The 15176-nt window shown below is 41.5% G+C and overlaps 1 protein-coding gene across 2 annotated transcripts in view; it reads right to left on the reverse strand.

Annotated features, from left to right (window-relative positions):
• The window catches only part of LDLRAD3 (low density lipoprotein receptor class A domain containing 3), a 74758-nt gene extending 60135 nt beyond the window's left edge, over positions 1-14623 (reverse strand). For both annotated transcript variants that reach the window (XR_003527536.1, XM_027642489.1), the window contains exon 1: positions 14479-14623. Coding sequence is in view for 1 of the 2 variants with exons in the window: in XM_027642489.1 (XP_027498290.1) it covers positions 14479-14566 (88 nt within the window). In the remaining variant the exon portion in view is untranslated. The remainder of the gene's footprint in view (positions 1-14478) is intronic.
• Between the last annotated feature and the right edge of the window lie 553 nt (positions 14624-15176).

A 15176-nucleotide genomic window follows, 5' to 3' on the forward strand; every position in this document is an offset into this window, starting at 1 on the left:
GGCTGTTTTTAAAGGAACTGGTAAGTCCTCCTGAACCCAGGTTTCCAGAAACTAAGAGACCACACACTGGAGGGGCAGGAGTAAGGGCTGATGGACATATTTGAAATACATCAAGAAATCACACAGCAACTTAAAAAATGTGTCTAAAGAAAGGCTACACAAATAGCAGATCCAGCCTGGATTCAATACAGCAAGTACAAAAAACACCCCAAAAAACTGCCATCCAAGGCATTTCTGAACCTATGGTAGAAAGGATCAATTCCATCCAGTTTCGCTCTTCATTTGTTACCTAGTCATGGCAGAGGCAATCCAAGACTGGGAAATTAAGATGAATCTGTATTGACATTTCACAAAAGGGAACTGCCATGGTATTTAAAATTATGGTATTTAAAGTATAAGTGTCAGTGAACTACCATGCACTTGAGAAACCTCCTCTAGACTCCATTACCCATGGGAAGAAATTGCTCTTCAATAAAATATTCTTCTCATCTCCTAAAATTCAAGCAGGAAGCAAATGGTGAAGATGGCGGCAGAGAACTGCTGGCCACAGTACAAGCTTGCCAAATGTTTCCTCCAGGTTGCTTTGCTTAAGTTCAAGGAAACTATTTTGGCAGTTGTAGGTGTGAGTGCATGAAGTCACTCATGCTACACAGAAACCGATCCTCTCAAACCTCTTCCTTCAAGTGTCTAAAAAAATAGCAACTTTCCATCAGGACCAGTAGTACACTCCACTGAAGATGTGACAGTTTGCAGGCACAGCTCTATGGCACTAACAGAAAAACATTTTGCTATCTTTAGGGTACTGTGATCCAGTACTATTTTTAGAAAATTATAACACATTATTTCTCAGCAGAGATGCACAATAGTAAGGGAAAAGAAACCAGATTTGGCATATACTGTGTATAACTTTATATTGTATACAGATACCCCCCTAAATAAAAGCATCTTTGACACTCTTGGCTACAACAACTCTGTATCTGAATAACAGGTTACAACTGATCTTCTGCGATTGGCAGGTGATTTACTTTCCCTAGATGGAGCAGCAAAGACATCACACGTGTTCTATAATTATCAGTAACAATTACAAGTAAATTGCAGTTGTGGCCTATATATTTGAGGAATATAGCCAGGACAGATGCTGTGGCCCAACTTCTTGGAAAAAAATTTGTCATATGTAACTCTAAGTAGATACTAACCAACAGTTTAGATATCACAGTACAATTTTACTGTGACCCACTGTAGTGCCACAATGCTTAAACAGAAGCATTATACATTAAGAACAGGTTAAGTTTTTTCTTACAGAAGCCAAGACACAGTGTTGTTAATGAATCTTTAGGGAAAAAAATTTCTGACTGAACTGTTACTGACCCTTCAACCTCACCTCTGTGCTGGGAAGACCATGGAACAGATCCTCTGAGAAGCTGTGCTAAGGCACCTGGTATACAGGGAGGTGATCTGGGATAGCCAAACAACACGGCTTCACCAGGGGCAAGTCCTGCCTGACCAACCCAGTGGCCTTCTGTGATGGAGTGACTGCATCAGTGGACAAGGGAAGGGCTATTGATAACATCTCTCTGGACTTCTGTAAGGCCTTTGACACAGTCCCCCCACAGGATCCTTCTCTCTAAACCGGAGAGAGACAGATTTGATGGGTGAATTATTTTGTGGATAAGGAATTAGTCAGACGGTCAGATTCAGAGGGTAGTGGTCAACAGCTCAATGCTCTGACGGACAACTGTGACAAATGGTGTCCTGCAGGGGTCCTTATGGGACCAGTGCTATTAAATGTCTTCATCAATGACACAGACAAAGAGATTGAGTGCACTCTCAGCAAGTTTGCCGATGACACCAAGCTGAGTGGTACAGCTGACACACCTGAGGGACGGGATGCCATCCAAGGGACCTGGACAAGCTCGCGAAGTGGGCCCATGGGAACCTCATAAGGTTCAACAAGGCCAAGTGTAAGGTGCTGCACTTGACCTGGGTCAAGACAACACCCAGTATCAATATTGCCTGGGGGATGAATGGACCAAAAGCAGTCCTGCCAAGAAGGACGTGGGATTGCTGGTGAACGAGAGGCTGGACATGAGCCAGCAATGTGCACTTGCAGCCTAGAAAGCCAAACACATCCTGGGCTGCATCAAAAGCAGAGTGGCTGGCAGGTTGAGGGAGGTGATTCTGCCCTTTACTCTGGTGAGATCCCACCTGGAGTGCTGTGTCTGAGTCTGGGGTTCTCAGCACAGGAGGGAATTGACCTGTTAGAGTGAGTACAGAGGAGGTGTACCAGAATAATCAGAGGGCTGGAGCACTTCTCCCATGAGGAAAGATTGAAAGAGTTGGGGTTGTTCAACCTGAGGAAGAGAAGGCTCTGGACTGACCTTATTGTGGCCCTTCAGTAGCTGAAGGGGACCTACCAGAAAGCCGGAGAGGAACTATTTACAAGGGGATATAGTGACAAGGCAATCAAAAACCAGCTTTAAGCTGAGAGTAGATTTAGATTGGATATAAGGAAGAAATTCTTTACTGTGAGGGTAGTGAGGCACTGGAATAGGTTGTCTGCAGAACTTGCGGATGCCCCATCCCTGGAGGTGTTCAAAGCCAGGCTGGATGGGGCTCTGAGCAACCTGGTCTACTGAAAGGTGTCCCTGCCCATATCAGGGGAGTTGGAACTAGATGCTCTTTAATGTTCCTTCCAACCCAAACCATTCTATGATTCTATGACTGTGTTACTGTTGAACCAGCTAGTCCACAACCCCAGCATTTCACACCTAGTTATAGTGAACTAGGCACTTTTTACTGCATGCAACATGCAAAGACAGCACACAACAAGCACTCAACATGATGTGGCCAGTAGGACAAGCCTATTTCCTTCTTTTAACTTTACAAACATTTCTATTTTGAAATATTTCTCAATTATTTTGCAATCTGGACTGAGTAGACAGGATGCATCAAATACAAGAGCTCTCATTTTTAGACAGCCTACGGCTAGGAGTAAACTGCACAGAACTTTAGCATCTTTGAACTCAAATTGTTGCCTTCGAACCTCTCCAAGTAGCAATCAAGCAAAACAACTTTAAGCTGCTTCACAGCAAAACATCTCAACCGAACTGATGATGATTTATTCAAGTAATCAAAACTTGATTACTTGCATGTGACAAGAGCAGTTCTCCTGACAGAAACTGTTGTGTGCAGATGCTGCATTACTGCAGAGCCACAAGCATTTTCCTGACTTTGATAATGAACCACCCTAAAGTTCTCTGCAGTTGTTAATTTAGTTTGAGAGATGCCACAGCCGCATCAGACAGACTCTTTTGATGCATGCGTGGCAAGGTGCAGCATTTCAGTTATGGCTTTACATGAAAGAGTTAAAGGTTTTAACTTTATTTTACAAAAGAAGGAATGATTTTACAACACTTTATAACACAAGCAGGATGGCACCAGGATATGATGCCTTTCACCCCAAGAACTGCTATAAACCCTAACTGTTAACACTTAGTTATTTTGGGTTAGTTAATTGCTGTTTGGACCCTACAGTATTTTCAGTTTAGTTCCCAGTGGGGAAGCCACTGCTACCTACAGTCACTCAACTGCCTCAGCACAGATGGCAAATGCACCACTTGCTGGCTCACAGAGCTCTGGAACAGGGCTGTCTTGCAGAACGACACAGAGAATCACAGAATCATAGAATCAGCCGGGTTGGAAGGGACCTCCAAGATCATCAAGTCCAGCCCCACTACCGCCGTGGTTACTAGACCATGGCACTAAGTGCCACATTCAGTCACATCTGAAAAATCTCCAGGGACGGAGAATCCACCACCTTCCTGGGTAGCCCATTCCAACGGTTGATTACCCTCTCTGTAAAGAATTTCTTCCTAATATCTAATCTAAACCTCCCCTGGCAGAGCTTAAGACCATACCCTCTTGTCTTACTGCTGGTTCCCTGGGAGAAGAGATCGACCCCCACCTGGCTACAACCTCCTTTCAGGGAGTTGTAGAGAGTGATGAGGTCTCCCCTGAGCCTCCTCTTCTCCAGGCTAAACAGCCCCAGCTCCCTCAGCCTCTCCTCATAGGACTTGTGCTCAAGTTCCTTCACCAGGCTCGTTGCTCTTCTCTGGACCTGCTCCAGCACCTCAATATCCCTCCCGAACTGAGGGGCCCAGAACTGGACACAGTACTCCAGGTCCGGCCTAACCAGCGCTGAGTCCAGGGCAAGAATCACTTTCCTGGTCCTGTTGGCCACACTGTTCCTGATACAGGTCAGGATGCCATTGGCCTTCTCGGCCACCTGGGCACACTGCTGGCTCATGTTCAGCTTCCTGTCAATCCAAACTCCCAGGTCCCTTTCTGCCTGGCTGTTCTCCAGCCACGCTGTCCCCAGCCTGTAGCGCTGCAGAGGGTTGTTGTGACCAAAGTGCAGGACCTGGCACTTGGCCTTGTTGAACCTCATCTTGTTGGAATCAGCCCAACTCTCCAGCCTGTCCAGGTCCCTCTACAGGGGGGTAAAAAAAAAAAAAAAAAGGCTGTCCTCTTCAACCGAGCACACAGTTTCAGGAGGGACACACATGGAGCGTTGAGGGAGGAATGGGACACCTGCCTAGCCAGCCAGATCAGCCGAATCAACCCTGGCGATCAGTGGGGTGACAGATGTTGCAGTCAGATCGCCCTCTCATCCTCTGCTTGCTTTTTCCTATCTCGAAAAAAGCTTAGCACTTCGAGTTGCATTCCCAGTATAAAATCCACCCAACGGTTTACTATGCCAGAACTTCTCCAATTCAAAACAAGACAGTTATTTAATGTAATGAGTTTTGATACAAAACAGAGACAACTGCAGGGCATTCGCTGCACCTACAGAAAGCCCTTGGGTCGCTCTTTCCTTTACTCCCTGTTTAACCAGGCAGGTGAAACAGTTGCTAGTCATAAACTGTTTAATGTAAACTCAGAGAAAATCATCTTAAAATTTGATTTATTTTAACGGGACTAATTTTATTTTTTTTAAATTAGTGAAATTAGCCCTCTAGGAAACATCAGAGGTTGCCTCCAATACAGAAAACTATCACCCACTTACGTGGGTAGTATTTACACTACAGTTAACAGTAAGAGAGAAAGGACAACGCTAAAGTAAAAAAGTCAATGGATTCTACTGCCTTGAAGAGAAAACTGCTTTCTTCAAAAGAAAAGGGGAAAACTGAATTACTTCACTTTGGAGCTGAATTACAAGTCAGTGGCCTTTACCTCTGGACAGACAGTAAGGCCTTAAAGTAATCTTCCATGATCTAGGAGTCTATGTTTCAGTCCTTCAAAATCATCACAAAGCAGATGAGATGTCAGAAGAGAGCACAGACAAAAATCTTGTTTTTCAGACATTCAGTAAAGCAATTTCTCACTAAAAGAAGTGTTTTAGAAGTTACTACTCCCTAAACAACCCAAACAATAATATCATACAAAAGGACAAATTCGAAATCAGCTGTTGCACCACACAAATTAAGCACAACTTCAGAGTTGTTAAGTTACTCAGGATGAATACAGGTAGGACAGAACACCACTCTTAAGGGATTTCAGTAGCAGAGGCAGCCCTCCTCAGAGGACATCTGCATGCCTCATGGGCTACAGTCCCTTACTCCATCCTGGGATACTACCTACCTGATCTTTTTCTTTCAGTTCTGCCACTGATTCCATCCAACTGTTAAACCTGTCTGATTCCAAGCTCTCCAACTGGGGTGTTTTCTGACCCCCATCAAGAGGATTAAATAATTAGCACCACAAACCCTCTTGATCTCCTTGCATAAAAAGCTATCAAACATAAGCAGTTATTACTCTTGCCCTTACTCATGTGTAATTGAGCTTCAAATGAAACATTCACCACGGTCACTTAATTACAAATTACTTATTTTAACTACTAAGTATTTGGTTGCTTAATCATGAGTGAAAACAAGAGCTAATTCCAGTCTGATATTCCAAGTTAGGGAGTCATCTGAGTAAGTGACAAAAAGATCAGCAGCTGGCTTACAGCATCTTCCCAATTAAGCAGACGCTCGTTTCAGGTGTTGTTTAATATTCAGCTTAGCTTAAAAATTCTGATGTTTGTTACCTACCTGCAAGAAATATTCCAGGTCAACCAGGAAATGACAGGAGGCAGCAAGAAACACAAAAGGAGACTTAAAAGCACTCAGTGATTTTAAGATGTGAATAGAAGAACAGAAGTCCAGAGGTATTCCATGTGTATATGTACAGCTACTACAAAACATACAACTACTTTTATTGAGAAATTCCTAGCTTTCTGCTGTATACTCTAGTTATTTAGGAAAAGAAAAGACGTGTTAATTTCATTAGTTTTTTATACAAATTATAGTGGATTATAAATGAGACAATTAAAGACTGATTTTGTGGAGTGTAAGATTGTTCCTTACACAACACCTGACAGCCTGGAATCCTAGCACATGACGATGTTTACTCCATTAATATTAATACACAAAGTCTATTTTGACTGCAGCTTTTCATAGCCATGATCCTTCCGGGATCTGAGCTCTGTACAATGCTTCTCTCTTCCTAAATTCTGGCCCTGCTGTCAGATTTTCTCATTCCATATATTAACACACACACCCCCAAGTAGTCAACATAAAAAATAATCCCTATTTATAGGTTTCTTGTAAGGAATCCACCTGTCTAGAAGAGGCAAGGGAATCTTTGGCAGAGGCTGTCCAACTCAGTGAGCAGGCTTTAAATTGAAGGACTCAGGGTGTGAGGTCCAAAGTGGCAGTGCTCACTACATCACATCCAACTGTGATACCGAGATTCTGTGATTTCTTACAGTCCTGTACTTTCTCTGCAGGCATTTAAAATGCACTAGATAGAGAGGTAGTGTAAGGCAGGACACCACAAAGGTAGGCTGTTAGTCCTATTTACAAGCAGAGTCAAATTCCCAGATCATACTCTCAAAAAAATGCCACAAGCCTCACACTTCCACCATTTCACATAGATTTTAGCAGGGACTCAAGAGTCATGAAGCATTCAAGTTGCTGTAATTATACTATTTTAACATACTGCTTTTATATTTATCTCTATGCCTTTATCTTGTTTGTTATGCCTGCATCACTCTCCTTCATGCTCATGGGGGTTAGCTCGGTTATTTCCATCATCCATTCACCTGTCTTTGGATACATCCATTTGCAGCAGAGGTTTGTCATCATCTCCAAAACTACATGCAGACAATGACCAAAGTTCACAGCCACCCAAGCCTCTTGTGAGTACTGTGAGCCTTATCACAGCCACTCTACAATTCCGAAGCAGCAGACACAGATTTGATGAACTAAAGACTAGAGATGCAGCTCTAGTACTTTCAAATCGTGTTACAATCATAAGGTAAAATCCTCAAATGTGAAAAAGTTATTTTGATGTGATTTTTTGGAGGTTTTTTAAATATTTTTTTAAGCAGCAGGTTGCTAAATCACTTATTTGCAAGTATTCCTTACTTGCTTATTTATCTTCTCCAAAATGTGGTGAGCTTTGATACACCACCACTTCACAGCTATTTAGTTTGCACTACTATCAGCTTTTAGCTAGCAAGAGAGAATACAACTTACCAGACACCAGCAATGGAAATTTCTCAAAGCTAAAAGTGCACCTGGCTAGCAGCAACAGATTGCAGCAGGTGAGATGCCTCCACCTTTACACTTGTTGCAGGATCTTAATCCCAGGAATCTGAAAGCATCTCTTGAAAATATCACCCTGCCCCTCATCTTCTGTAACATTAGCCTTAGTCAACACCGTGCTTTGATCGATGCTTTAAGAATAATTTTCTGGGGCCACGATATACTAAACAATTGAAAGTCAGTAATCTTTACTGATGGGTAGGATTAATCCTGCCCAGGTCTTGGCCCACTGCTGTATTTCTAGATCTCAGCTGGTTTAGACAATCTCTTCTGAATTAAGCAGACATTTCTTTTTAAAAAAACACTGCATCTCATTCTTCATTGCACTGAGCTCTGCTTGTTGAACAGAAAGCCTAGTATTTAAAAGGATAAGAGCCAGAGTTCCTGTGCCCTTTGTTCCTGTACATGAAAGCCATTCATTAGACTGACCCTGCTGAGAGGTTAAACCCAAGCAAAATATCTTCAGCTGTAATAACTGTACTATCATAATAAGCAGTCATTAAATAGCTTATAGAGATTGCAGAACTCATTGTCTCTACAAGACCTTTTCTCTCTGTCTTTTAAAGTGGCTTCTAGATCTGGTTACCTATTCTTAGCAGTGTGGAAGTCATGAATTTGACTACTCTTGCAGCAAAATGTAATGCAAGGTGAGGACATATCTAAATTCAGACTGTCACCAGAACAATTGGGATTATCAGTAATGACCATTTATGAATAAATTTTGTCTTTGTCTCCATTGTAATTTTGGCACTTACAAAGAGAAAAGCATGGGTACATAATGTGCCTTTAATATAATATCAGATTGTGAGCTTTGTGTAGAGCAGACTCAAAGTGCGCTCTTGATTCAGGGCAAACCCCATGATTATTTTTTTAAAGCAACGCACAGCAACAAATCTAAAGACCTTCTTCTAAAATCTACCCTGCATCAAAGAGGGAAGGACAAGGTAGTCTGACAGTCCTTATCTGAGGCTTCCAGACTTATGACACGGCTTTGAAGTTGGTGCGGTCCCCACTCAATCCACCTCCTTCCTACTGAAGCCCACACCAGGCAGTGTAGGAGTTTTTGCACTCAGGAGCTTCTCCAATGACAGCCTAACTTCCCCAGATATAGCTTCAGTTTCAGTGGGATTTTTTTCTTTTTTAAATAATTTACAGCCCTCTGACGCTGTGAAGCTTTTAACACATGCAGTTCTTAAAAACTACTTCTTTTGTAGAAACTGGATGCCATTGTCAGTCAAAATGCACCTGAAGAAGAAAACCTAGCTAATCCACCTTTGTTCTCCAAGAGTTTCAGTTTCCCAAATGAAAGGTTTTAGAGCACAGGAAAATATTCTTCACATAATCTAGGAAACCCAGGCTACTAATTGCAGAGCGTGGGTTTCATTTAGCATTCATGTGAAAAGGCTCTTTATATTTCATCCCTGTCTGTGTGTAACTGATCATTATGAACCCTTTCATGTGAACTCTCCATTACCGAACGTGTCAAGCTGTGACACCTGTTGCAAGTGAACACCAGAGGGAGCAGTAAACATTTGTCTGGTAGGAAATTTTTATACTGGAGATGGAAAAAATAAGGAAAGCGAGGCACAGCAAACCCTGGAGAAACGTAAAAATGATTACTATGGGCTGTAATTTCAAACTACAATATACTGCTAATCCAGCCTAACTCCTCACCAGTGTACGGTCAACAAAGAGTTAGAGAAAGTCTGCAGATACAAACACTTTGAATGAGGGAAACTTAGTTGTGCCACGTCTCCCACCCCGTCACTTCACATCCTGACGACACCAGAAGACTTAAAAAGTCTTTTGAGACTATAAAGCATTTATACAAAATGCCGTGTGCATTTAGATGGATTAAATGGAAAGGCAAACATACCCAAACGTAGAAAAGATAAGACACGGAATGGAATCTGAAAAAACAGATCATGTTTATTATATATAAACACACAGTTCAAACTCTACAGGGTAAAACCAAGAACAAAGTTAAGAGACACATAAGAGAAGATGAAATCAAAGATTAATATGCAAACATATCAGCAATGAACAAGTAATTGCAATACTATCTCAAATATTATTCTACTAACCTGGCAAAGACAGTTAAAAATACTTGCAAAACCAGCATGGTTACAACCATAACAACACCTATCAGAAAGCGCTCCCACCACACACCTTCATCCTTGCACTACAGCATGCAGCCTACCAGACATAGGAGTTGCTAGGGTATTTGTCACCAGGATAGGGCCTCAGGGGCTCCAGTTCCCTGTTACAGAAACAGAAATGGTCTTACCAGATCTGCTAGACACCTGGATTAAATTGGTTTCTCAGACTGCCCAAATATGAGTCACAGTGCTCAGGACCATGAGAGTGTGTTGGTGTGAGACTGCAGAAAATCTTGGCTCACCCCACCATGCTGAGTGCAACCCAGCATCATACATGTGTATAACGCAGATGTTATAAAATCTTCAGTTCTGATTGCACTGGGTTCCCTGCAAGCACACGTGTCTCATCTCAGGAAAAGAGACAAAGCTGACCTTTAGTGGAAGCCTGTTTGGCAGGCGGCTTCAATACCTGCCTGGGGAATCCTTATTAAAATGGACCGTTTTCATGCAGCACTTCATTTAATGAAGACATTCTACCCCATGGAGGAGACTTGCTCATAAAGACTCTGTCTGAAGGACAATCAGGGAAAGGTCTGATGACGATGCATTGCTGGTGATGAAACAAGCTTTTTATTACCACAGTTCCAGATGTTCCTACAGACCATCTCTTGCTAGCCAGTGCAGAAGTGTGTTGGCAGCACATTCCTACAAGCACGGATGATGCCCTCTTGCTCAGACATCTATATACGCCAATCACGGCTTTTAACGTTGATTCAAAAACCTGGTTTACCTTTATGTTTGTGTTGAATGAGCAACCATGACAACTGGAAACAGAAACATATGCGAAAGAGAAGTTTCTAACATGAGAACACACTGCCCCAAGGCTATCCTTGCATAACATTTTTTTCTAGCCAGAGTCTACACCCTTTAGCCCTTCAATTAACACAGTTAGTCACTGCATTCGCTGCGTGCCACTATCTGCTCATAGCTGAACATACAAATCTGGCACATAAGAGATGGCTCTCAGAAGAGCAATGAAGGAAAATCCAGGCTCCTGGGTATTTGGTATGTCTCTAATTCTGGCCGCTGTCATGCCAGGCACTTAGCGCGGATGATGTGCCATGCTCTGAATCCCCACCATCTGCTGCTCGTTAGCTGACAAAGGCAGCACATGCCACCTCCCCACTAGCTGCTGCTCATTACTGACAACAGCCATTCTGTGTTCACAATGTTCTCTCTGTAATAATCTAATACGAAGATGTACAAAGAGCAAAGGAAAAAGGAAACAGAGATGACAGAGTAGATTATAAGCTTAACTAAGAACATTAGCGCACTCTTAAATCTCAAGAAGTGAATCCTTCCAACAGCAAGATGCGGTTCTTGGTCCCAAAGGAATAGGTCAACAGGTAGGTATAAAGGTCAGCACTAAAGATAATGCATTTCCCTCAAAATGTTTTGAAACATGCAAGCACCCATTTCTAGGCTCCTTCCATTTAGGTTCTCTATTTTGTTACATTTTGGCTCTTCCATATCAGACAACAGTAAGAACTGAGTGGCTCACAGCATGCAGCTCCCAACCTGACCAGCGCAAGCACTAACCCCAGGTATATATAATGCCTGGTGGTAAGCAACCAGTGCAGGATTTAGGATTTATGCAATCAATATCTATAAGCTCCCTATGAAAGTCCTGCTGGTAAAGATTCTGCATTTGTCAAGAAGAGTTTGCTTCCATTATAAATCATCTACACGGCTAAAAAGCAGTAGTAGTAGTAACACTTGAAAAAAACGTGCATGACAGATACTGGACTACACAAGCTGATGAGCAACCCAACAGATGAGAACCAGAAGAGAAGGGGGGCGATGAACTATAAAAGAGTTCTCCGCTGGTAGATACACTGATGATGGCAGATTACTCAAACTATAGACAACTGGAAGTACTCACAAAACATTCACATTGCTATGGTCAATTAATTCTTTTTCAAGCTCAATAAGTGGCTTAGAGGAAAAACAAAAGAAAGATTCTGCTTCAAGTAGTAGTCCTTCTTTACAACAATGTGGAGTCACCGTCTCAGCTTATTCTCTCCCTCCTATGCCTTTCCTTACCCCTCCTCCCCAGATAAAACCAGATAAAATTTTTCAGTCTTCACATCACCATGACAGAAGGCAAGAGTATGAGAAATGTTCTGTGCAATAACAGCATACAGCCAACCAGTGTGGGAAATGTTAAACTGATCACAGGTCAGAGCATAGAGAAAGCACAGAAGATGACAGACAGTATGGATTCTGGCAAGTGTGGGAGACGGAGGGGAGATGGAGAGAAAGCCCACAGGCAAAGGGACATGGTTAAAAACAATGCTCCTGCAAAGCAGGAGACAAAAAAGGGACAAAAGGAAGAGAGGGAAGAGACAAGACATGAATGGACAACTTGCAGGTAATTCTGTTTTGCATCTTATTTCTTCCTCACACCCAGACTATCACTTTGCCACTCACAGGCCAGAAAAAAATGAGAACCAGACCACAAGTTTAAAGTTCTCCTGTTTGAAGGGGGACAGACAGGATGAGATCCTACAGCAATGGAATTGATAAAATATTGCTGTACATCCACATTCAACTATAAGACAAACCAAAAGAGAAAGACTTTCCACATAACCACACACACGTGCACGAAACTGCCTCAGTGAGCATGCCAAAATACAGCATACTCGTCTTTGCAACAATACCAATCTACACTACCAAATGAATCCTGTAACCAAGCTCCTGTTCACACACAAACACTTCTTAGCAAGTCTAACACCTTTCAGTGTGAAATAGTTACTCGATGAGGAATCACAGGCAAAGCAACTTAAGAGTACAGCTGAGAGTAGAACACACTGGGAACTCAGCCATCTCATGCTGCTAATGCAACTCCTATGGCTTTGTCTCCACTTTGCTCAGCTACTGCAAAGCAAAATCACAGCAAAAAACAAAGGACTAATTTTGCTGCAAGGTAAGTTTTAGAAAGTAGAGCCTTTAGATAGAAGAAAGGTAACAAAGCCTAGCCTAAAATGATTAAAAAAAAAGTTTTATACCTATACGGCTGCTTTTCAATGCCTTATCTCTGAGCTAGGAACAAATCTAACAGATTTGGGCTGTATAAGCCCATCCAACTTCTGATTACTTTATGATGGAAAAGACTGGTTGGTAACACTATAGATTTGGAGACTCAAATGAGCACTATCTGCATTCTGTTTTGGCTTATCTGACCTGTCAACAGCAGGCTAGCATAGGATAGCACTGCTCTCCCTCCAAGTCTCTTTTCTGTGCTAATTTTCCATTTGTGAGGGTCATCAGATAGCAGATAGATGTATAGCAAGAGGAAAGAAGAGTCTAATTATCTCCATCGACCTGTGTAGGAACAAAAGGATGCTCATCCAGAAAGCTGGCTAAAAGTATTTAAATATAAAACCCGACAAAGGACAATTCTGCAGAAACTTAAAATTCATGGTTGCAGCATAGCCTAGATCAGTGAGGTTTATTTCAGTCTGTCGTGACAAGAACAGCTCTTATGAACTGTCATTTTACAGCTATTTATATTTTATTGTCAGTTACTATGTTTATTACTGACTGTAATTCAACTGATTTTGGTAAGGAAATTTTTGAACAGAGTCACAAAGCATATTTTCCTGTCACTGATTCTTGGATAAATACCCACTACAGCCTTCATTAATAAAATCTTCATTAAGGTTAATGGAAATCTTCACAAAAATCATCTAATTGTATCAGGTGAAACACAATTTCTGCAAGGCAGATGATAACAACACTCTTAGAGACAGAAAAGCTCCTGGTTTGCATCCTGTAAATACCAAGAAGTGCCATCATTCAGCTTGTTTTAAGAAGTAGAAACAGCACACCCAAAGTCATGCCAGCAGTCTATTCAGGAGCCAAGTAATAAGGAACTTGAGTCACACAGCTGTTGTCATCAGGAACATCTCACTGAAAGGTACAGGTTGAGCTTTGGATATTTTTATTCTTGCCAAAGCTCCCACCGATATAAATTCTGCTAGGGTTAAAACAGATATGCATGACAAAGATCAATCCTAATAACAGACCCATTCTTTCCTAAGATGTTAACATTTAAGTAAAAAAAAAAACCAGTTAAATTAACCTGTCTTCAATGTTGTTACACGAGCTTGATGCCTTATAAGGACTGTAAAACATTAGATATTTCACAGAGATACTTTTAATGCTTTAGAAAGTGAGCAAAGCTCACTGGCTTAAAGCAGAACTATATATGGAGATTTCCACAGCACAGTTATTAAAGCCCCCTTACTTAAAACGGATGGGTAATTGGGGTTAAAGTAGAGGCAATCAAGTTAAAAAAGCAAGAGCATTTAACAACACATGGTATTTCTATTCAGGTAATTTGAAAGAAACTTTTCTTTTTTCCTTTTGCTCCATAAGGAAAGTTAATGATATCTTGGAAGCATCCTGGGAAAGGTAAGCTTCCTATAAATTCAGTTTAAGTGTAATGAAAACCTCTGTAAAGCATACACGTAAAGAAACTATGTTGGATACCAAAGAACCTTAAAGACCTGAAATAATAAAGCCTGTGCATTTTTTTCTAACAAGATCTAAATTAAACTGGCATCAGTTGTTACTTCCCTAACACACACTACGGAACACACCAGTAACACTACTTAGCCAAGCCTTGTGATATAAAGCATGTTAAGGTCACAGCAATGGTCACTTACGGCATTCCTTCTCATCACTGTCATCAAAGCAGTCTGGCAGCCCATCACACTGCCAGGACCCTGGGATACAGCGTCCATTACTGCACATGAAGTTTCCAGGAATGTTGCATTCATTTGTGAAGTTATTCCCAGGCAACAGTTGGCTGTCTGCGACAAATGAAAGAGAGGTAAGTTTACGGAGGATTTTAACAAAGGCAACAAAAGCAGTCACTGAGCAAGCTGTTTCAGTGTTTGAATGGAGATGAAACATGGATCTTGATCCTGGTTATTTTGTCATTATCCTATCAGCATCCTGAGCATGGTACTTTGGTAGCACTTTCTTTTTCCTAAATTACATTTTACTTGTTCTTCATTCTCACACTCCATTTTGCAGATTTCCCTCCTGCTATTTTCTTTCTAGGAACGTACATGCAGCCTTCTATGTATACTCAAGTCAAAGCAAAATTTGTTTAAAAAAAATAAAAAGCTCTTCTACATATGGTCAGTCTAAAGAAAAATAAAACAGATGAGGCCACACGAACTCAGCCCTATAGTCCCTTGCTTTTGTCAGATTAGTACTTAAATGGCAGAATACTTTGTTGTAGCTGTTGCTACCCAAGGGCTATGCACTAGGTAATACACTGTGTAATTCATGATAGGTTTTCAATTAAGTTTTAAACATAGCGCTGCTGATCAAAGTTAGAATTGAGCTTCTTAGT

Source organism: Corapipo altera, unplaced genomic scaffold (genome assembly GCF_003945725.1).
Source record: "Corapipo altera isolate COAL_440 unplaced genomic scaffold, ASM394572v1 23b, whole genome shotgun sequence".
Classification (NCBI taxonomy): Eukaryota; Metazoa; Chordata; class Aves; order Passeriformes; family Pipridae; genus Corapipo; species Corapipo altera.